Source organism: Acartia tonsa, chromosome 8 (genome assembly GCF_053477335.1).
Source record: "Acartia tonsa isolate MP-2025a chromosome 8, ASM5347733v1, whole genome shotgun sequence".
Classification (NCBI taxonomy): Eukaryota; Metazoa; Arthropoda; class Copepoda; order Calanoida; family Acartiidae; genus Acartia; species Acartia tonsa.
The window spans coordinates 7,532,804-7,555,694 of NC_137267.1; the positions used below are offsets into that span (position 1 = coordinate 7,532,804).

At 33.6% G+C, this 22,891-nt stretch overlaps 1 protein-coding gene across 1 annotated transcript; it reads left to right on the forward strand.

Annotated features, from left to right (window-relative positions):
- Positions 1-1,581: 1,581 nt before the first annotated feature.
- On the forward strand, positions 1,582-20,590 carry LOC145325909 (uncharacterized). The gene is made up of 8 exons (XM_080168910.1): positions 1,582-1,691; positions 8,313-8,376; positions 10,244-10,385; positions 11,371-11,522; positions 14,044-14,261; positions 16,105-16,196; positions 16,729-16,767; positions 20,284-20,590. The coding sequence occupies exons 1-8, from the start codon at positions 1,648-1,650 to the stop codon at positions 20,370-20,372; spliced, it is 840 nt and encodes a 279-aa protein (XP_080025036.1). The 5' UTR covers positions 1,582-1,647; the 3' UTR covers positions 20,373-20,590.
- The last annotated feature ends 2,301 nt before the right edge of the window (positions 20,591-22,891 follow it).

The window sequence follows — 22,891 nt, forward strand, 5'->3', positions numbered from 1 at the left end:
GATGTACGCATGTTCCATTATTTCTTTAAAAAGGTTTAATTAAAAGCAATCTTAAAAACACAACATTTTTAATACCACTTGTAGACAAAACATTCTCATATCCCAGAAAGTAGCAATTAAAATCTTCACATGACCTGTAGTAGCTTTTAAAAGTCTAAGCAATTGGTTCAGCACTTGCTGAGATCTTTTGCCTCGGAGAGACATGGGGACACCGACTATTTCTATTTATTGAGATAATGTTTCCACTATTAACATTAACATTAACATGTTAAACCCAAGGGTAAAAAAATTGCAGCCAGCAGAAAGTATTGGCGATTCCAAGGAAGATTAGGTTTTACAACGTTTTTCAATTTTTTCAACATTGTTTTCAATGTCTTTCAATGTTTTTTCAATATTTTTTCAATGAGTTATTTAAGCAAACAAAATTTAGCATAAATGGATATTTAAATCCCAAGGTATTAAATGATCGAGCGTTAGCTCATCATTTAATACCGAGGGATTTAAATATCCATTTATGCTAAATTTTGTTTGCTTAAATAACATTCTATTGCAACAAAAAGGTGATGTTAGCAAATAATTTCTTGAATAAAATCATAAAGCGTTTTTTCATTTAATTTTCATTTTTTTCACTGTTGTGTTTTTATTTGACATTAAAAATAAAAATCATAAAAAATCTTCCAAATCAAAGAGAAAAAATCTTTGAATTATTGGTCAATTTAAGTTCAAAGATTTTTTTATTGTAAAAAGTTAATTTTTTAAAAATATTTTAGAAAAAAAAATCTTTTAACAAAAAAAATTATCATAATCCAAGATGGCGTCAATACATGTAAAATAATATTTTCAAAACAAAAATTTTAAACTTGAATATCTTTTTTTACAGATTGAATTTCAAAAATCAGTCTGATAGTTTTTCCAAAGTCAGTATGATCTATCGAATGAAAAAGGTTTGAAACTGATAGAACATTTCTTTTTACTAAAACATATTTTTTCTCCCGTTTTTTCCCACACTTCCAAAAAATGAAATTCAATGAAAATTAAATGGTTCTCACGTTAAAAAAATTTTCTCACGGGTCCAAAAAATGAAATTAAATGAAAAACATATGTACCATTTAAATGAAAATTAAATGGTTCCCACATTCTAGAAATTTTCCCACGCTTGACATTCTTGAAAAAACCTAATTAATTGAATATTTAAACAAACCCAATATCGCATTTTTTGCAATGGAATGTTCTTTTAATGTTTTTTCAATGTTTTGCAATGTTTTTTCAATGTTTTTTCAATGTTTTTCAATGTTTTTTCAATGTTTTTTTTAATGTTTTTTCAATGTTTTTTCAATGTTTTTTCAATGTTTTTTTAATGTTTTTTCAATGTTTTTTTTTTAATGTTTTTTCAATGTTTTTTCAATGTTTTTTTAATGTTTTTTTAAATGTTTTTTCAATATTTTTTCAATGTGTTTTCAATGTTTTCAAAAATATTAAAATCGAAAAGAATCTACGAACTGAAAAACATTGAAGAAAAAAATCCAGAAACGAAATAATCCAAAAATGTTATTGCTAATCTTCTTGATTCTCTGTGTAAAAATGCACTTTCAGATAAAGTATATAAAAATGTAACTCAACAAAACTCTAAAAAGAAAGTGAATAATAATGCCTGAAATTGTTTGTCTTACTAATTCAAGGCAGATTTTGAAGTAAGTATCTTATTATCTTATTTATGATATATAAAAATCTGCTTTCTAACTCACCTTTAGTCTATTCATGATATTTTTGTGCTTTGCTTCTTATGGATGTTGTCATCTTTGTTAGTTTCTGAATTAATCAGTCAGGTTTAATTAAAACGCAGTAAAGCCAATATGGACAGACAGACAGACTGCATTATTTCATAATATCCTATTATGCAGGGAGAGAGGGGACATTGGGCTGTTTATAACACTAGTCCCCAAAGTTTTATAATAACGTTTTCTTATTCGTTGGATTGACATCTTTGGTGACTTTCATTAGATTTTGATTAGTTGATTCATCAAGTTGAGTGTACAACCACTAATTGTAATCTACAGAATGGATGAATTTGTGTATCATTATTGGGGATGTACATCAATGTATCGGCTATTGTCTTATCCCTACTGCCCATAATGAGTCAGAGTCCTATGTATCAAATTATCACATTCATTCTATCACAAAAGATATTACAGTAGAGGTTTAATATTTGTTTATATCTAGCTATTTCCATGGATTTACCTTTCTTGTTCTCTTTAACATATATCTGCACAATTAACTATCTCTTATCATTCGGATGTATTTACAATTTCCTCTGCATGTATGTCTGTATGTCTGTCTGTCTGTCTGTATGTCTGTCTGTCTGTCTGTATGTCTGTCTGTCTGTATGTCTGTCTGTCGATTAATTAAATCTATTTATGCATTTCTATCTATTTTTAAGCATTTGATTTTGACGAAGCACAATCTGTACCACTTTTGCACCATTTTAATTTCCTGTGACGTCATAAAAATGAGGGAGAAGAAAGGAGAAGTGGGAAAGAAAAAAAACCCTAAAAAAGAGATCGAGAATATGACGTCACGGTAATCAAAAGTGGTGCAAAAGTGGTACAGATTGGGCTTCATCTTTGTCTATTTGTTATTCTTTAGTTTTCTACGGCATACCACCCAAGCTTTTTCATTTTTTTTTTTTTGGGGGGGGGTTGGTTATTATACCCCCCCCCCCGCCTATTGGACGTCCTTGGTACAATTTATTTGTTCTTGAGTTGATTGTCTGTGCTATGAGATTGTATCAACACCTAATCAAAAAGAAATTAATTTTTTTTCTTTCTATTTATATCTAGAGATATATAAATGATTATTGCCTGAAAGTCTGTTCATACATCTTAACCCTTAACGGTCGGGGGCGGTTTTTTCTATCTCATTTTCTGTGTGTGAAAGATAAAGAGCCCAAACTGCGTGACTTTTAAAGTTTGGGTATGACACATAACCCTCCCCTTACCAGTCACCCATCCTTCCAGGGATATGGAAGGTTTGCGTAGGACTAACTATCCTACCTATAAAACCAAAAAGTTCAAGAAAACACCCACAGAACCTCAAACACTAATGGCTTTCACACAGCCAGAGGTGTGCATGAAACAAGAACCGTTGGAACTGATGCTCAGTTTACTGAGAATATGAAAGATGGTGGTGAAATCCGAAAGGAAGCTATCAACTTGATGACAGGACCAATAAGTTCTAAGCAAAGCTGTAAGATAGGAACCTGGAATGTTAGAACAATGTATGAGTCAACTAAAACAGCCCAAGTAGTTAAAGAAATGACAAGTTACAATATTGGAATACTTGTGATTGCAGAATGTAGATGGACAGGACAAGGACAAACTACAACCAAAGATGGCCACCTAATACTTTATTCTGGTCATGAAAGCCAACATATGTATGGTGTTGCTATAATTATTCAAAAACAACATGTCAATTCACTAATAGACTGGAAACCTATATCAGACAGAATAATTAAGGCTAGATTCCAATCAAGGCACTGCAAGTTGACCATTATCCAATGCTATGCCCCAACAAATGACAAAGATGGAGAAGTAAAACAAGAGTTTTATGATCAGCTGCAATCAATCAGAAACTCAGTACCCAAACATGACATGTGCCTAGTTCTTGGAGATATGAATGCTAAAGTAGGAACTGACAGGACTGGAGTGGAGAATGCAATGGGACACTTTGGCATAGGTACATGAAATGAAAATGGAGAACTTTTACTTGAATTCTGTTTAAATAATGATATGGTTGTAGGAGGTACATTATTCCAACATAAAAACATTCACAAATATACCTGGACAACACCTGATGGACAAACAAGAAACATGATTGACCACATTATGATCAATAGAAAATGGGTCAAATCAATGCAAGACTGTAGGAGCTATAGAGGAGCCGACATATTTAGTGACCATGAACTAGTTGTCAGTAAGATTAAATTAAAGCTGAAGCGTACTGGCCATGATAAAAAGAGTGAGATTGGTAGACAATATGATTCTTCAAGATTAAAGGACCCTGTGATAAAGAATGAATTTGTCTTAAAACTCAGAAATAGATTTCAAGTCTTAGAGGACCTAAATGACGAGACTGAGATCACATGGACTTCAATTAAAGAAAACTTTCAATCTACTGCTAAGGAAATCCTAGGACACAAGAAACCAGAGAAAAAGGACTGGATCTCTGAAGAAACATGGATCAAAATAGAAGAGAGAAAGAAGCTCAAAAACAAAATCCATAATGCTCAACATTTGGCTGACATGAGCAATTTAAAAGCTGAATATACTGCTAAAGACAAAGAAGTCAAAAAGTGCACAAGGAAAGACAAGAGAGATTACATTGACAATCTGGCTGAAAAGGCCCAGAGAGCAGCTGACTTTGGTAACATGAAAACAGTATACAACATAACCAAGCAATTAAGTGGCAAATATAGCAAAAAGAGTGGTGAAACTATCAAGGCTAAAGATGGTAAATTACTCACGACAGAAAAAGAAATTGCTGAAAGGTGGAAATCACATTTTGAAGAAGTGTTGAACAGACCTGAACCAGAAATTACTGCGGAACCAGAACCAGGACATGAAATAGACATAGATATAAGACCACCAACTATTCAAGAAGTTAAAGCTGCTATACATAGCCTAAAGAATGACAAAGCACCAGGACCTGACTTGATAACTGCCGAAATGCTTAAGGCAGACATAGATCTTTCTGGTAGGACTCTAACTGATCTTTTTGATAAAATTTGGAGGCAAGAAAAGATACCAACGGACTGGTCTAAAGGTATAATCATAAAACTTCCTAAGAAGGGAGATTTGAACAATTGTGATAATTGGAGAGGAATTATGCTGCTTTCTATCCCAAGCAAGGTCCTATGTAAAGTTATTTTAAACAGAATTGATGAGAAAATTGACAATAAACTGAGAGATGAACAAGCTGGATTCCGTGCTGGAAGGGGCTGTGTTGACCAAATTTTCACTCTTAGGACAGTTATTGAACAATGTGTTGAATTTAACAAGCCACTTCATGTAAATTTTGTTGATTTCTCTAAGGCCTTTGACTCCATACACAGACAAACACTCTGGAAAATACTAAGAAGTTATGGTATACCAGAAAAGATGATAATTATGATAACTAAATTTTATGACAACTTCCAAGCCTGTGTTTCAGTTGGAAACAATAAGACATCTGATTTCTTTAAAATAAGCACTGGAGTTAGACAGGGATGCATTTTATTACCTATTCTATTTATATTGGTCATTGACTGGGTGATGAAGAAAACCACAGAGGACAAAAAACGTGGTCTTCAGCTGGGCATACTAGGACACCTAGAAGATCTGGACTTTGCTGATGACCTGGCACTGATTTCAGAAACAATTTAACATCTACAAGCTAAGACAGATAGACTAGTCAAATATGCAGGACAAGTCGGGCTCTTTGTTAATGTCAAGAAGACTGAAATTATGAATATACCTACAAACCCTGATCAAACTATAACAATAAATGGTGAACAATTGAAACAAAGCAACAAATTCACCTATCTGGGGAGTGTTATCAGCAGTGAAAATGGCTCAAAAGCTGATATTAAAACCAGGATTGATAAGGCTAGGGTTGCTTTCAACAGTCTACACAACGTTTGGAATTCAAAGAAACTTACTCTGAAAACAAAAATCAGACTTTACAACAGTAATGTGAAATCAGTTCTTCTCTATGGAGCGGAATGCTGGAGAACTGTGAAAACTGAAACAAATCAACTTAATGCATTTCACAATAGCTGCCTAAGAAGAATTTGCAAAATATTCTGGCCAAACAAAATATCAAACCTTGAGCTGTATGCTAAGACCAAGTGCAATAGTATTGAAGCAGAAGTGAAATATAAAAGACTAAGGTGGCTAGGACATGTGCTCAGAATGGAACAAAATAGGTTTCCAAAAAAGTGCTTAAAATGGAACCCCACCACTGGTAAACGTAATCGGGGACAACAAAAAATGACCTGGAGGCGGAGCACTGAAAAGGACCTCTTTAATTTGGAATTAACATGGGGAGAAGCTGAGAAACTTGCCAAAGACAGCAGGAATTCATGGAGGAACAAGGTGTCCGTATTCTCTGGCCTTCACAGTCAAAAAGAGAGATGCGTCTGATGATGACACATAACCGAGAGTTGGAATTTTTTGAATATCTCCATCCTGGCGGGCACAGGATGCTAGCAAACCTGGACGGGTCATCCAGGTAAAGAGCAAAAATATTTTTTGACTTAAAAAAAGCATTTAATCTTACCAAAATACTAAAATATCCTCTAGTAGTACATCCTCATATTAACCCTTACAGATCGGGGGGGGGGGGGGGGCTCAAAGAGCCCCCCCCTCTAGTTTTTTCAATCTCATTTTTTTTGTAGGTAAGATGGAGTGCTGTGACTTCATGACTTTTTAAGTTTAGTAATTATACGTCGGCAAGAGTTGATTTTATTAGGATATCTGGTCTGTGTCGGTCATGGTGTCCGGTCAAAGTCGGTTGGGTAGCACCAAAATTAGAAAAAAATTCTAAATAAATCTTAATTTCTACATTATGACTTTTGTGTATAAGGAGAAACCTAAATTTTTTTTTGGTGAATACTTAGATATCAATGACCATCTGAGAACAGTTGTGTTATGACCGTTTGACCGCTCCCTGACCGACTTTATGACCGATTTTTGTCCGGCTTTTACTACAGACATATATCATGAATATCGTGGCTTCTATTACAGCTAGAGTCCTATAAATTTTTTTGGTAAATCCTTGAGCAACATCAAACAGATAAAAATATTAATTGGCGCCGCCAACCGCCGTTTTACCGCCGTAACCGCCGAAAATTGCGGTTTCCGTTATTTGCCGTTTTTTGGCGATGATCAGAAAAAGTAATTTTTTTGTTATGCAAAATAAAAGTTCGTCCTAAAATTTGGTCATCCTAGCTGCAAAATTGGCCGCTCTACAGCTGTTTTAAAATTTAGCGGCTGGCCGCTAAAAAGCGGCTAAGGAGCGGCCTGGCCGCTATGACTAGAAAAAGTAATTTTCTCTAAAAATACACATGAACCACCAGAAAAAAATTTTACGTCTTTATCTGTAACAGGAGCCGAGATAGAGGGGGGGGCTCTTTGAGCCCCCCCCCAATCTATTAAGGTGGGAATTGGGGCCCGAGCTGTAAGGGTTAAATACAGGTGTTCAAGTCAATTTCAGGTTCCAGGTATGATCCTGCAGGTCCTGATCCTCCAGGTCTCCAGAAATCTTTAAATGGCTCCTGTGGCCGCAATTTTTGACTTAGAGACTTCAAATTTTAAACTTAAGCTTTTCTTACATGTCTACATAACGTATTCAAATTTCATAAAGATCCGCCGCCGTTTTCCCGCCGACCGCCGACTGCGGCGGCTGGCAGCTGCCAAGTACAGCTGCGGCCGCTGAAATTCATATTTTGATATTTGAAATATAAAATTTACATAAAGATTAACATTTTCTGCAAAAAAAATTTTATTCTAGCTTCAAAAATAAAAAAATTACAGCCGTTTGAAATTTTTAAGTAAAAAAGGACCTAAAAACAAAGGTTGTTAAATAAAAGGGTGAAGGAAGCGAAAATTGACCTTGACTTACTTAAGGTCGGAAATTCATCATAACACAGGGGACTTATACAAAAAATTTTAGCCCTCTAGCTCTAATAGGAACTGAGATAACATGGGGGGGCGTTGAACGCCCCCCCCCCCCCGACTGATTAAGGTGCGGCAAGGGGCCCGACTGTTAAGGGTTAACATATAAATATTTTTGCTTTAAAATAATGAAATTTTATTTTCAATGTCAATTCCTAAAACAATAAGACAATATTCTATTAGATTTATTATAACTTTACAATAACGTCAATAACTTATGTTTTGTAATGTTTGTTTGTTTTGTTGTCTGAAATCTTATGTTTCGATATTATGAATGTTGCTATCATTATTTCTTTCAAACATAAAATTACCTCTACCTGGTAAATAAATTATCTCTTAAAGGCGAGGTAGCTGTCTTTGACACTTTGACATTATAGTGTCAGGTCCAACAATCAAAGTCTCCGTATATTGTCAAACACCCAGGGTTTAAGGTAAAATAACAGTTTTTTAGCCCGTGACTTTGGCATCTTGGGACTAAAAAATCTAGTTTTAATCTTATAATTGTACATTTTATATCTGCGGAAAGCTGTTTATGATACGATGCGAGAAATTACTATTCTTATTTTATATTGATTTGAATATAATTTTGCTTATTTAATTTAGAGTGGGGCTACCAAATAATCTTCCCCATTATGTACTGTATCAAACTGTTGATAGAATATTAGAGGTAGGACCATTTTTAAAAGTGAAGCTTCTATAATTAGGGTCGGTCCGTCCGTCAGTCCGTCACGGTTAGCTCTTTTCGTTAATTTAGGCATTTTAGAATTATCCCATTGATTTCAAACTTTGCATGGTGATTTCTGTAGTAGTTAGGTATTAGTTAGAAAGCGTAGCAACGGTGCTTGCTTACATGTGAAGACCGGAGCACCGAAAACCCCCCCCCCCGCTTAGTTTTGACAAAAATCAAAAATAAGGGGGGGGGGGGTAGTTTTTTAACCCCCCGCTTAGTTTTGACAAAAATCAAAAATAAGGGGGGGGGGTAGTTTTTAACCCCCCCCCCATTAATTTTGAAGAAAATCAAAAATAAGGGGGGGGGGGTAGTTTTTTTCACTGTACAACACGCCAGAAAGTTGAGTGAGGTAAATCAAGTAAATCCAGTATACCAGAGGGGAAACCTTATTACAGGGATATTCATGTTTTGGGGCATAATTTCCTTATTTATTGACTGATTTTGCGCAAAATTAAAACCTTTTACTGGCCCCCCTCCTCCTTATTTTCATTTTCTGTTCAGGGATACATCAATTACTAAAATCAGTCAATAAATAAGGAAATTATGCCCCAAAACATGAATGTCCCTGTAATAAGGTTTCCCCTCTGGTATACTGGATTTTCTTGATTTACCTCACTCAACTTTCTGGCGTGTTGTACAGTGAAAAAACTACCCCCCCCCCTTATTTTTGATTTTCTTCAAAATTAAGGGGGGGGTTAAGTCTTTGCCTTGCTGAGCTTTTTTCCTCCTTGCCGTTTTCCAGACATTAAAAAACTAAAAAACTACCCCCCCCTTATTTTTGATTTTTGTCAAAACTAAGCGGGGGGGGGGGTTTTCGGTGCTCCAGTCTACCACATGTAAGCAAGTACCCAAATTTTTGTATGATTTTTGGAATACTGTTTCCTATTACAACATGGTAGAATGTTATACGCAAAGCATCTCTATAATCAAGTCCTAAAAATGTAAGTATGTCCTTAAATAGTATTATGATTTTATGCAGTTTTGTAACAAATCTACTTACAATTTTGTTAATACTTATGCAATAATAATCTGATTATTCAGATCTGACACTCTACAAGTGTTAATGTTCGTTTGTCCTTCAATTTCATAGCTTTGCTTTTATGGATGTTGTCATCCTTGTTTATTGGGATTGGGTTTGAGTTGTAGATCAATTAAATTTTAATAAGCTCATTTTTTTTATGAGGATAGATAAAGGGATTCCAGTCAAATGCGCTCATTAGGTCAAACTGTTTGTAAATACGTTTAAGAACAGTTTGACTTAATAGTCGCATTTGACTGGAAGCTTGCTCAAAATTTTATTCAATATTTCAGAAGCTACTATTCCCTTTTTTTAAACATACGATAAATAAATAGGTTGTGAATATTTCCATACAATTAGTAGAAAATTTACTTTGCAAAATAATCAGTGGCTTCACTCAAAGTGAATATCAAGCACTGAAACATTCACCCCTCCCCTTCCAAACAATATTTTTGAACTAAAATGAAAATGCAGGGGGGGGGGGGGTTTCGCAGTTTATTTGTTTGCAAAACACCTACGTGTGGCCCTAACCCTGAGGGGCATATAGCTGTGTTGCCGTAACCCTGAGGTGAATTCTTAAAAAAATTGCCTCACTAAAATCAGCTTGCCCCACAAAAATCAGTGAGGCCAACTAAAAATTTTAGTGAGGCAAAATTTTTTTTTATAATTCACCTCTGGTTTCCTACTATGCATGATTTTTTTTAAACAAGGGAAAGGGAGTTTCATTGCATAACAAGGTAATTTGAGAGGAATCTCCAAAAAAACTAAAAAACAATAATTTCGTAGGCCCACTATCTGCAAGAAAGACGACCTTTATCTGGACTGAATCATAGACACAACAGTTTCAACCACGGCCATTTTAATCACAACAATAGCAGTTTTAATTCCAACAGTGGCCTCAGACACAGCATTAGTGCAAACAATAGAGGTAAACTTATGTTAAATGTGCAAGTTTTGGTTTCCTCATATAAAAGTAACAGGATCTCTGTCTGTGTGTACGGAAGGATCTCGCTGAACTGCTGAACCGATATGGTTCTCCTTTACAGTGTTGCTTTTTGTAGGTCCTAGGAAGGTTTATAGCTAATTTGGGGGATGGTTCCACCATTCTCTCAAGAGAAATTGTCAAAAACTATTTTAAAATTTCCACTAAGTGGCGCCAATGTAAGGGCATATATACTAGTTTTCAACTAGTATTGTAGTGTTATAAATTATGTTAGTATGGCCCTTTTTTACAAGAGATCTTATTTTCCATACATATCAAACACACACAATGTAGACACACAGCTGATTCATTGTAATGTATGGGGATTAAAGGACGCCTGCAAGAAATAACACGCTTTAACTGCTGAAAGACTGCCACAAGAAGACCCAATACCCCAAATTATAAGCCTTCAGCTTCAATAACTAAAAAGTTCTAAGCATTTCAAAATAGCATTTTATGTACAATGAAATTTTTGAAAGATTTCCAATGCTCATAAAAGAAAAAACAATATTACATTATTAGATTGCCTGTAACTGATTACATTTTTACAATAAAAACACCACATTTCATAGTCAAAATCTATGAAAAAAATTCGATTTAAATTGCATTTTTAAACGAAAATCATAGCGGAAACAAAGGGGTAAACTAATACAAGCTTAGCTGTGATTGGTTGTTAAGCTGATTCAGCCTTCTGATTGGCTACAGTACATTGCATGCTTCCTTTAAGCATGAAGCCCCTGTACTAAAACATTTACATAAACAAATAATAAGAATATTCTCATTATCATAGGTAGACCATATGTATTATGTACCATACACTCCACATACACATGGTAGACAAACAGCTGACAGCATTGTAGGGTCGCGTACAAATGTACAGAATGTACACCCTGTACAACATAAACAATTAACAAGAATATTATTATCATAGGTAGATTTTATGTACCATACACTCCAAACACACATGGTAGACAAACAGCTGACAGCATTGTACGGTCGCGTACAAATGTACAGAATGAACACCCCGTACAAAAAAGCAGTACAAAGGAACAACATTCAAGAAGATTTTCACTTCAATATGCCCAGGAAAATGTCATTATTAATTTATTAATATGCCCCCCCTAGAGGTCTAGTTTTGTTTCTTGTCAATCTATGTTAAAATAAGCAAATTAACAAAAATATTTTTTTCGTTGATAGAGGGTTTTGGTTATGTTTATTGCTAACTGCAAAAATGTCCGCAGTGCGACGTTTTTTTATTTTTTTCAATTTCTCTTGGGAGGGTGGTGGTACCCTCCCCCAAAATAGTTATAAACCTTCCCGAGACCTATGAGATGCTACCCTGTTAAGGATAACCCTATCGATTCAGCGGTTAGCGAGATCCATACTACAAACACACAAACTTACAGACAAACGCTCAGACATCCTATTCCTTTATTATAAGTACTAGCGGCTTTGTTTCTAGCCTCTAGGGGCTTTGCCCCAAAAGGTAATTAAAAAGAATATAGTACATGTGGTAGATCTTCATCTTCATCATATGCATTATAAAAAAAAATTGAGGATCTTCATCTTCATCATATACATCATAAAAATATTTTAAAAAATGAGGCGGAATTTTTTTAAATTTTGGGGAGGTTGGGGTTGTCACACGCCCCAATTAAATAGCCTAAAACCACCAAAGGACCAGTAGGTATATTCCCTGAAGAGTAGAATCTGATCGGTTCAGTGGTTACCGAGTTTTTAAGGGACAGACTGACGGACGGACAGTCATCAATCTACTTTAAAGGCTATACTACTATTTAACTTTCAATGCTGTTTTGTTAAAATTATGTAATATGTAGGACTGAAAAAGAGAAAAATGAAAAATAATGTTAACATGCTTGAATGAAAATTTTTTAGCAAATATATGACTTAAATTTAGCAACTTGCAAGTTTATGTGCAAAAATTTAAAAACCTTCTTGATTTTTTTTACTTTTCATTCTAATGGATTTTTTGCTATGGGTGTAGCAACTATTCAGTGTATGTAAATCAGCTAAACAACTGACAATTATTATTTCTTTTCATTTGTGAATATTAATTGCTTTATTTAATGACATGCAAGATAATTAATATGTTAAAATGATCATTAAATTTTAAAGGCCTGTGACTCATTCTCTCTTTCTCTCTCTCTCTCTCTCTCTCTCTCTCTCTCCTCTCTCTCTCTCTCTCTCTCTCTCTCTCTCTCTCTCTCTCTCTCTCTCTCTCTCTTTCTCTCTCCCTATCTCTCTCCCTATCTTTCTTTATTTTTCTCTCATTTTTTTCACACAAGTGTTTGATTTTCTTTTATGTACAATAACTTTATCAAAATCAATATAAGGTGTTTTAAATATGAATTTAATTTTTGGATTTTTGTGTCTTGGTCAGTTTGCATGTTGGTAATGCAATTACCAAACAATTTGGGATAAAATGAGTACATTATTAAGCCGGGTCTGTGACGTCATCAAGACTATGCATAAACACAAATTAAACAAGAATTGCCCATAAGCAAAGCACGGCAGATAAACAAAAAACTTTAATGAAGCTGTTTTTCATGATATATTGCTAAAATCAAAATTATGTTTGGTTATACATTATAGAAGCTTTTTATAGCGCCTATGAAAAATGACGCTATACTCGCCTAACTTTAATCAATTTAATGTATACTTGCCTGCCTTCTTGGTTACGTTTGGAAAATTTTAGGGCAGGTTTTATTATAACTTACCTAAATTAAGTAACATAAAGAGATTTAGTAGTAATACTTGTCATATCTGGGTCATATGCTGGAGTGTCCAAGTAACTAAGAAGAGTAGAGATGAAAAAGAATTAAGTGACAGTGAAACAGTAGAGTCTAATAACAGTTAATCTAAAAGTGTTTTATATACATAATGACAGACATACGGACATTTATAGACATTCAGTAGCTACGATACATAAAAATTAAGGGTTGCTGGAACAAAAAAATAGTTAACAACTTGAAATTGCAATGCTAAAGTTCGTGTCCGTCTGTATTTTTCGCTTCTTATGACAAGGATAATATTTTTAACAACATATTTAATCTACATCCTTTAATCACCATTTTTGTTTCTTATCAAAAGATTTGATAGATGACGTATCATAAATATCTAATATACCGGGAGCGGCATCTAAATTGACATATTTTGAAAAGTTAATGACTCAACCTGTATGATTGTGTAATTGTAGTTGTTTTTGAATAAAATCTGTCAAACATTTCTATGTTCCATTTATGAATAAAATGATGCGGCTAAAATGATTGTTCAAGGCCTTGGAGCCTCCTGTATAAAACCATTTCCATATTATAACCTATAAAGTTTAATAAAGGGACAATTTTGTTTCCACACCCTGTGTATGAAAGGCATAGAAAAGTTTGATAGACTTGTAAATATTACATAATTTGGACATTTTTGACAACTTACGTACTTCTGTTTATAACTATTTATATACAACAAAGAATATTTTAGTTTATGACTTAATCTTACGTGTAAGATTGAAATATAAATCAACTATTTAGATAAGTTGTTATTTGCATTACTAACAATCACATTGAGATATTGACATAAAAATTGCTATCAGAAAGATGCATCAAGAATACTTGATAATCAAGTGAAACGCCGGATTACTCTTCCCGAGACGTCCACGAGTAATCCACACAGACAAATTAACGTGGAGAATCAGCCAAGTGTCCACAGAAAATTTGGGTACCAGTCACCACTCTGTCTGGAGGAAAATAATGACCGAAATGTAGAACGGTCATTGTGTCAGGGAGAACGGTCATTTGATCGACCAATGTAAGTTTATTTTCTTACTCCACAATACTTAAAGAAAATAAATAATCAAAAGAAGATCTAAATACAATTTGAATGTTCAAAAAGATAGAACATAATTTATATATTCTTTAATAATCCAACATAATTTATCATTGACCATAAGCTTACAAAGTCTATATTCTTAACACAATGGTAATTGACAGGTATACTAATAATCAGTAGTATCAGGTACCTGGAGCATCCTGCTAACCTTCCTAAAATTTGTGGCTATTGAATGTGACAAAGAGACAAACTGACATTCTATATCAAACAGTACATCAATGCCAATAGCAGCTTTATCAAATTATCCACCTTTTTTATATATTTTTTGCCAATTTTCGACTGAAATCACAATTCATTTTGACATAGGCTGATATTAATTCTGAGCTGGATCTTTAAAAGCTTAGCTGTTGCCGTAGTCGTGATCAGAGTTACAGCCAACAACCTAATAGCGATCTTTAAATCATTTAACCACGCGTTGCCGTGGCCACAAAAAAACAATGCGATCTTTAAATCATATTGGCAACGCGTAGTCGTAGTCATAGCGTGGTTAGTCACGCTAAAAGTAGCCACAGTCCGTTAGTGTGGCTAAAGCGTTGCTAAAGCCACGAAGACAGCTGCTTTTGATAATTTTAACGTAAAACCATTGAAAACGTAAATTATAATTGTTAAATGAATGTATAAATAATTGTACGTGCATGGAATATTTTATTTTAAAACTATCATAAAAATATTTTAATTGTGGTTTATATAAATAATAAAATAAAAGTAAATTATAAAAGTTAGGATGTAGTTTATTTATATGATGTATGAAATAACGTACGGGCATGGAATGATTAGTTAATATTGAACCGTCACGTATGGGTATTGGGTAATACTAATAAAGTATGTTGCCTGTGTTACATAAAGAGACAGTTTTTAGGAAATTAATATGATAAAACTATAAATATACTTAAATTAAATTAAATTCTTTTGGGGATTTATTACTGCAATATTATTGATAAGGTTGGAATATGATTACATTTTTTAAATTTAAGTAATTGAATGTATTTTTTTATTTATATTGAATTTATTGGACTCTCCCTTTGTCTTGTGTGTAGTGGCTGTCTGTCCAGCCGTGCTGGGCAATTGGCCGGGCGTGCAATGTCGTGCTGTGCCGTGCCCCGGCACGATATAGGCCATACCAGCCGTAGTACCAACTACATTGGATCATGCCCTTAATAATATGTAAATATTACAAACATTTAAAATGTGTTATTAAAATAGTAATTTTGTATAAAATATAATTTCATTTCTTTGTTGAAAAATATTTATTTTTAGGTGGGCCATAAAAGATTTTAGATATCCATAATTCTAGGATAGCCGGCATTGCACTTCTGTAAAATCATTTAAAAATCCATGTTTTATTAGCAGCACTGTGGCGACGACTACGGCTACAGCTACAGCTACGAATACGACTACGACTACAACTACAACTACTGCCATGACTACGGCCACGGCTACAGCCACGCCAACGGCTACACATTTAAAGATCCATCTCTGAACAACTTTGCTTTTCAGTTTTTCTTGATTTCTCATATAGTTTCTGAGAGGGAATAATAGCCTTCCCCCCCAGAATAAGATTCTTAAATAGTCCCCCCATAATAGGATTGAGTTAGAACACAATATTAATGAACAAACAAAAAAGAATTACACTTTTATTCTAGTTTTGTTGGAAATTTCCATTATTATGAGACATGGTGCTTAGGGCTGATTAGTATCTGATAGAAAAGAATTAGATTCATATGAATGTTAACAAATGTAATCAATTATTTTGTTTTATCAGGATGGATTACAGAAGATCCTCTATGATTGAGAGCAGGAGCAGAAAGTTTGGAATGTCACAAGAAGTTGTTATTCAAGAAGAAGTTAAAGAAGGTACACTATCAGACGCCTTTCTTAAATCGAAGAAGCTCAATTATATTAATAAAAAATCGACTTGTTTTAGAGGGATGTACTGACACTCTGGTAACGATTACAGAGTTGTTAAGCTTTCTAAATCGTACCTTAATACTAAAGGAATCCCTATTTCAAGTTTGAAATCAATAGGTCATGCCTTAATAATAAGAGCTAACCATTATGGACAAATGGACAAACACCACCCTCCAAAAACACCACTGTTATCTTTCATAATTATGTCCTTAAGTGAACAGCAACAAAAATTCTACATTTGTTAGGCAAAAATTAATCATAAAAAGATTTATTCAGTAAATGTTACAAATATATTCTAGTTTCAGAGAAGCTACGCTTTTACTTTTTTTTCGCTTTAGTTATAATATCCTACTAAGCATTTGCTTTTCTTTAATATTATTTTTTTAAAACTAATGCAATCAGCAAAAAAATGAACGAATGAGATAAACATATTTTTCTATTGAATAAATATTAATAACAACATCCTATTTTTTTGCAGATGACATAAACAGTACTTTGGATTCTGGCGTCTTTTCAGGTGAATTGTGTTACATTATTACAATACTAGCGGTTACGCCCCTAGAAGCCTCTAGGGTCATTTAAGGTGTCAGGGGGAAAAGTCGACCCACCCCTATGTTCAATTTGAGTTTAAAAGTAAAAAAAATTGGAGGGGTCATTTTTTATTTAGAGGGAGGAGATACCATTCCGCAAAATAGTTAAAAACCTACCCTGAAATATATATTAGAAAGTTCATTGTAAAAGAGAACCATATTGATTTAGCGGTTAGCGATATCCTTCGCTACAGACAAAAAAAGCTTACTACTTTATAACTAACTAGCGGCTTTTCCCCTAGCCTCTAGGGGCTTTGTCCCAAGAGGTAATTAAAAAAAATTAACTAGTTCTGGTACTGCAATTTATTTTGAAATAACTGCCTCAAAAAAAATGGTGGGGGGATTTTTTTTTTTGGGGGGGGGGGTTGTGGTTGTCCCACCCCCCAAGAAAATACCCTAAAACCAGTTCAGTGGTTACCGAGATCTTAAGGGACGGACGGACAGATCATTCTACCTTGTATTATAGATAATCATTCATAGCGCAAATCATTTAAAATCCCAACTCAAAGTGGTAAAACTTAAATCTTCTCTTCTCTGTCTATACAAAAGTCTCACTATGATCTTCAGTAAGGACGTCCAGACAAAGGTCAAGCAATTTATTTAAATTTTGGTCGTGTTGATTGTCGAGCTGTATGATGCAAAATTGTTGTTTAATTGAAAAGAATTAGTTGCTTAAAAAGATAATACAATATATGTGTAAATATTATATAAATCTTTAATTACTATATTATATACTAGCGGCATCGCCCCTTTTTAAAAAAAAATAAGTATTTCTGGTGCTGCCATTTTTTGAAGTAACTGCCTAAAAACAATTTTTTTTTGTTGGGGAGGGGGGAAATTTACATTTTCTTTTTGGGAGGGGGGTTGGGAGTGTAGCTTAAAACCAACACAGGACCAGTAGGTTTATTCTCTGAAGAGTAGACCCCAATCGGTTCATTGGTCTTAAGCTTTAGACGGACAGACAGACATCGTTATACTTTGAATTGTAACTTTAATTTAACAATTTCTTGCTTTTACATTTTAAAACAAAAGATTTAAAACAAGTGTTTAATTTTTGCAATTTTCTTGAAGTAAAAGTACATTTACATAACTAGCTGAAAAATCTTATACAATCTCACATGTTATTAATTTTCTAGTTTATTTTGTTTGTAGATTTACTACTCTATAAAAATCATTTCTTTCTTAAACATAAAGAAAATCAGGAGTATAATACTATTAATTGATGGGGTTGGTTAGAGTTTATGACGTCATACGATAGAATAGCCAATGAGAGGCCAGTATACACTGTAATTGACCAATGGTAAAATTTATGCTGGCCTCTCATTGGTTATTCTATCGTATGACGTCATAATCTGTGGAAGGACTTTAATCATCTTATAATAATTCTAATCATAAGTGATGTTGTGCTCATAGGCGTCTAAATCATTATTTTATGCCACATGGGGCTATGCATTAGAGTACAACACTAGAGGGAGAAAGGGTTAAATAATTGTAATTCCCCATTGCAACCTTTGTATTGGGTCATTGAAAATCAACCAATGGTGTCGCTTATATTAACACAGCCAAGTAGGAGAAAATAATTTAGAAGCAGACGAAAGAGGTCTTTGAAAAAAAAAGTGGGGTAGTTGTCTGTATATACATCTATACTATAGATCTATTGGCTATGCTACAAGCAAAGCTGTTGTTCTTGTTATTTTTGCAAGTGTTTTCTCTGAACTAACAAAGGGAATGACAATGATAAAATAATTTTCAAGAATTTTCATTCAGAAATATTTATCTCGGAAAAGTGCAAATGTGTTGACACTTTTGAGTTGTACAAGTGTCATCATCTATAGCTTTAAAAGAATCTATAATTTTAAGATAGAGCCAATTTAAAAATTTATGTACATCCCAAAATGATGAAACACAAAATTTCCCCTTCTGTAGATTACAATTAGTAGTTGAAACGTTTGGACAATCAACCTAATGAACCAACCAATGAAAATTCATTAAAAGCTCCCAAAGTTGTTAATCCAACGAATAATGAAACGTTATTGTAAAACTTGGGGGACTAGTGTAATTATTAGCCTAATGTCCTCTCACTTCCTGGGTTTTAGGCTATTCTATTTATAAATGGTTGGGTTTCGTTCTTCCGCTTCCTCCTCTACAGAGCTCTAAGATGCTAGGGGCGCAGCTGGAAGTATAGATATTGGAACATTGAAACATTTACGTACCAAAAACAGTGAGACATTATATTATTACTTTGCCCTTAGCCTCTGGGGGCTTTGCCACAAGAGGTGATAAAATAAATTAAGGCGAAATTCGTAAAAGGACCAAGGAAATGTTCTGCAAAAAAATAATGGGGGGGGGGGGAATTTTTTGTTTTTTGGGGGTTGGGGGTGTCCCACCCCTCAAGAAAATAGCCTAAAACCACCACAGGACCAGTAGGTATATTCCCTGAAGAGTAGAATCCGATCGGTTCAGTGGTTACCGAGATCTTAAGCTTCAGAGGGACGGACAGACAGACATCAAGCTACTTTGTATTATAGATATCAAATTGAATGCAACGGTATCAATAGTTGAAAATACTGAAAAAAAATTATAGAATATAAAAAGTTGTATTTTTGTATAACTGTTATTTTAACAATATCAGTTTTAAATAAATTGTAAAATGTTTGTCATTCACAATTTTCTGACCTTGATTATATTATTTGACAAACAGTTATATACCCATACAAGAGGTGTTTTATACATGATCGGTTTTCCTAACTTTGAAAGCTACTATAATTAAATATGTCTGTGATTTTTATTTAATTCATTGACAAATACAGCCTAAAATCAGAAAACAAAGGGGTAGAAAGACAAACAGACCGATTCTTTCAATTAAAAAACAGACACAAATAAAACGCAAATAATTGCTTTAAAAAATAATAAAATGTCAGTATTTAAACAGATTTAATATTTTCCAGTGTTTGATATTGACGTAATAACTTCAGGTGGGAGCAAATATAAACAAATATTTAAACTTTAGTAATTAGGTTAAAATGAATTTTGCATAATGACGATTTTCTATAAGCCCGGCACTTATCCGCGAATACAAGCGCAACTACTTGTCGTTTGTGGGGGTGATGGGATCGAATCTCAGCCCAAACTACGTCATAACTTAATACGTTAAAAGTTGTACTTACTGCTGCTATGTCAGATGCACTACATTAATTGGTTTATAAGAAAAAGAACTCAATAAAATGCAGTTAGGACTTCTAGACAAAGATCGTGTAATCAAAGGGTTGGTTGTCTGCAATAGTTGTGATGTCCCAGGAGGTATTGCTCAGGTATATGGGCTAGGCAGCAGCCTAAAACCAATAATTTAAAATCCAGATTCATCAACAAGCTAAAATTTTTACGGACGCTTTTAATCAATATACAGCTGAAGTCCACTGTTTCATGTAATATTTTTATTTCAGAAGTATCAGAACAAGAAAGCCGTGAACCAAAGACTTCATCAAACTTGAAAAACATGTTTTTCCAGAGGCTTCTTAAATTTAAATTTTAAACTTTGCAATAATTGTTATGTAATTAAAATTTAGAAGGGCAAATATTATTAAACTGAAGTGGATTCTTAAAAAAAACTTTTTGGCTCGCTGCCTTACTAAAGTTAGTGAGGCTTGCTAAAATCGAAAAATCCTCCAAAATCGCATAAAAAATCTACAAAAATTAAATAAAATCATAATTTTGTTTTTGTAATTTATAAATAAATTGTTTTATACTATGTTTTATTAGTAATTACTAATCATTTACAATGTTACTTACAATATGATAATAGTTGTTTTAAACTTTTAAAAAGAAGCGCTGGAAAGTGTCATATGTGACGTCATAAAAACACGTCTAACAAGGAGAGATGAGAGGAGAAGTGTTAAAGGAAACTCCTAAAAAAGTGATGGATAATAGACATATTTTTATGACGTCACATATGAAATTTTCCAGCGTTCACTTTTAAACATCAGAAAGGAAGAAACAAAGTGGATTGCTTAAAAAAGCGATACTAGATTAATTTTTGAAAAGGGAAGGAAGGGGCGGGGTTATGATGAAAAATATTCCTTTATTTGCAGTCAATTATTTCTTTTAAATAAGTTCAAGATTTTCCAATTTTTAGAGGTTCTGTAAATAAATCATTGAATATTTAAATACTCTTAAAATTGATTATTTAGTATAATATTTCTGTAAACTTGACGTACGCAGACAGACCTTGTAGTAGTGTAGCAGCGAAATGCAATATGCAATAAAAATAACATCCATCACAAGCTGTCCGACCGCCGTGGATGTTTTATAGCAAATTATGCTTTAAAATAATGGAAATGTTGACAAGAAGTTTCAGCTGTCTATCTTGGATAGGAGCCCAGAAAATTACGATTCCTCCAAAGTGTTAAATAACTGTATCTCCCCATCGCATTTACCATGTACAACCCTTCTATTGGGTCATTGAAAATCAACCAATGGTTTCGCTTAAATTAACACGAAAAAGTTCATTGAAAAAAAAAGAAAGGTAGTTGTCTGTTTATACATCTATACTATAGATATGTTGTCTTACGGACAGACGGACGGACATTTTGAATTATAGAACAGCTTTGCTACTAAAATACACACTTATATCAAAATACATATATTTTTATTTGAATGGAATGACAGAATAGTTTTTTCTCGCATCGTATTATAAACGGCTTTCCGCGTATATAGAATGTACAATTATGAGATTAAAACTAGTTTTTTTAGCCCCGAGGTGCCAAAGGCACCGGTTAAAAAATCTAGTTTTAATCTCATGATTATATATTTTTATATAAAGCTGGATATAATACGATGCTAGACATAGTTTTTTCGTATGGATGAGAACCGGTTCCTATCCACCGGATTCGAATGAATACGAGAAATACAGATTACACAGATGTGTTTTTATGATTGACGTAAATTTTTAACAATAATTACAACATTTGTTACAGAACAAAGATGACAACATCCAAAAAAACGAAGCCCTGAAACGGTAGGACAAACGGACATTAACACTTATCTAGTGTCAGAACCTAATAATAAGAATAGAAATGTATAAGAGTCGTAGCAAAATTGTAAGTAAATTTGTTTAAAAACAGGATAATGTTTATGGACATACTTACATTTTTAGGACTTGATTATAGAGTTGCGTCGCTTATAACATTATACTGTATTGTCCCAGGAATCAATATACCAAAAATTAGATCAATCGGGTGATTAGATCACATAAAATTTTGTTTTTTAAAAAGTAAAAAAATCAACATGATAAAAATGGACGTAAGGACATTTTGTTAATGATTATAGAGTTGCTACGCTTTCAAAATCGTACCTAACTACTAAAGGAATTACCATGCAAAACTTGAAAACGATAGGACAATTATAACATGCCTAAATTAACGAAAAAAGCTATCCGTTACGGACGGACGGACCGACCCTAATTATAGAAAAGCTTCGCTTTTAAAATAAACAGGGAGGGAGGGGACATTGGACTGTAAATTACACTAGAACCCAAAGTCCATAGCAACAATATCTTATTTAATGGCTTAAAAACTTTGGGTACTTTGATTGAATTTTGATTATTCGGTTCCAAACTAGAAGTTTCCAAAATCTACAGGGTGAATTTTGATTACCATCATTGGGGATGTATAAATTTTTTTTATTCATTATATTCAGCTTGAGATCCCCCAGAAAAAATACTTTTTTGGGAATATTCCCTTTTGTGGCAACGCCCCTTCAGGGGCGATTCGTTGTATTTTTAAAATGGCTTTTGATAGGTTATGTTAGGTTAGGATAGGTTATTTTGGGTAAGGCAATTGGCCCCGAAGGGTTAGAGCCCCACGCAGGAGCTAGAAATAGGAGAAAAGCTACTGTGAAAAAAACGAAGAATCGCCCCTAAAGGAGCGTTGCTACTAAAGGGACTATACCCCTTTTTTTAATTAAAACGAAAGTTCTATTATTTTGCAATTAGTATAACTAAAAACAAACTAAAATCATTTATAGATAAAACTCTCTAAATCTTTTGAAAAAGCG

Coding starts and splice junctions, on each gene's coding strand:
- LOC145325909 (XM_080168910.1), top strand. CDS start 1,648: ATGCCTGAAATTGTTTGTCTTACTAATTCAAGGCAGATTTTGAA. Junction 8,377..10,243: donor CTGTTGATAGAATATTAGAG/GTAGGACCATTT, acceptor ATAATTTCGTAG/GCCCACTATCTGCAAGAAAG. Junction 16,197..16,728: donor TCAAGAAGAAGTTAAAGAAG/GTACACTATCAG, acceptor ATTTTTTTGCAG/ATGACATAAACAGTACTTTG.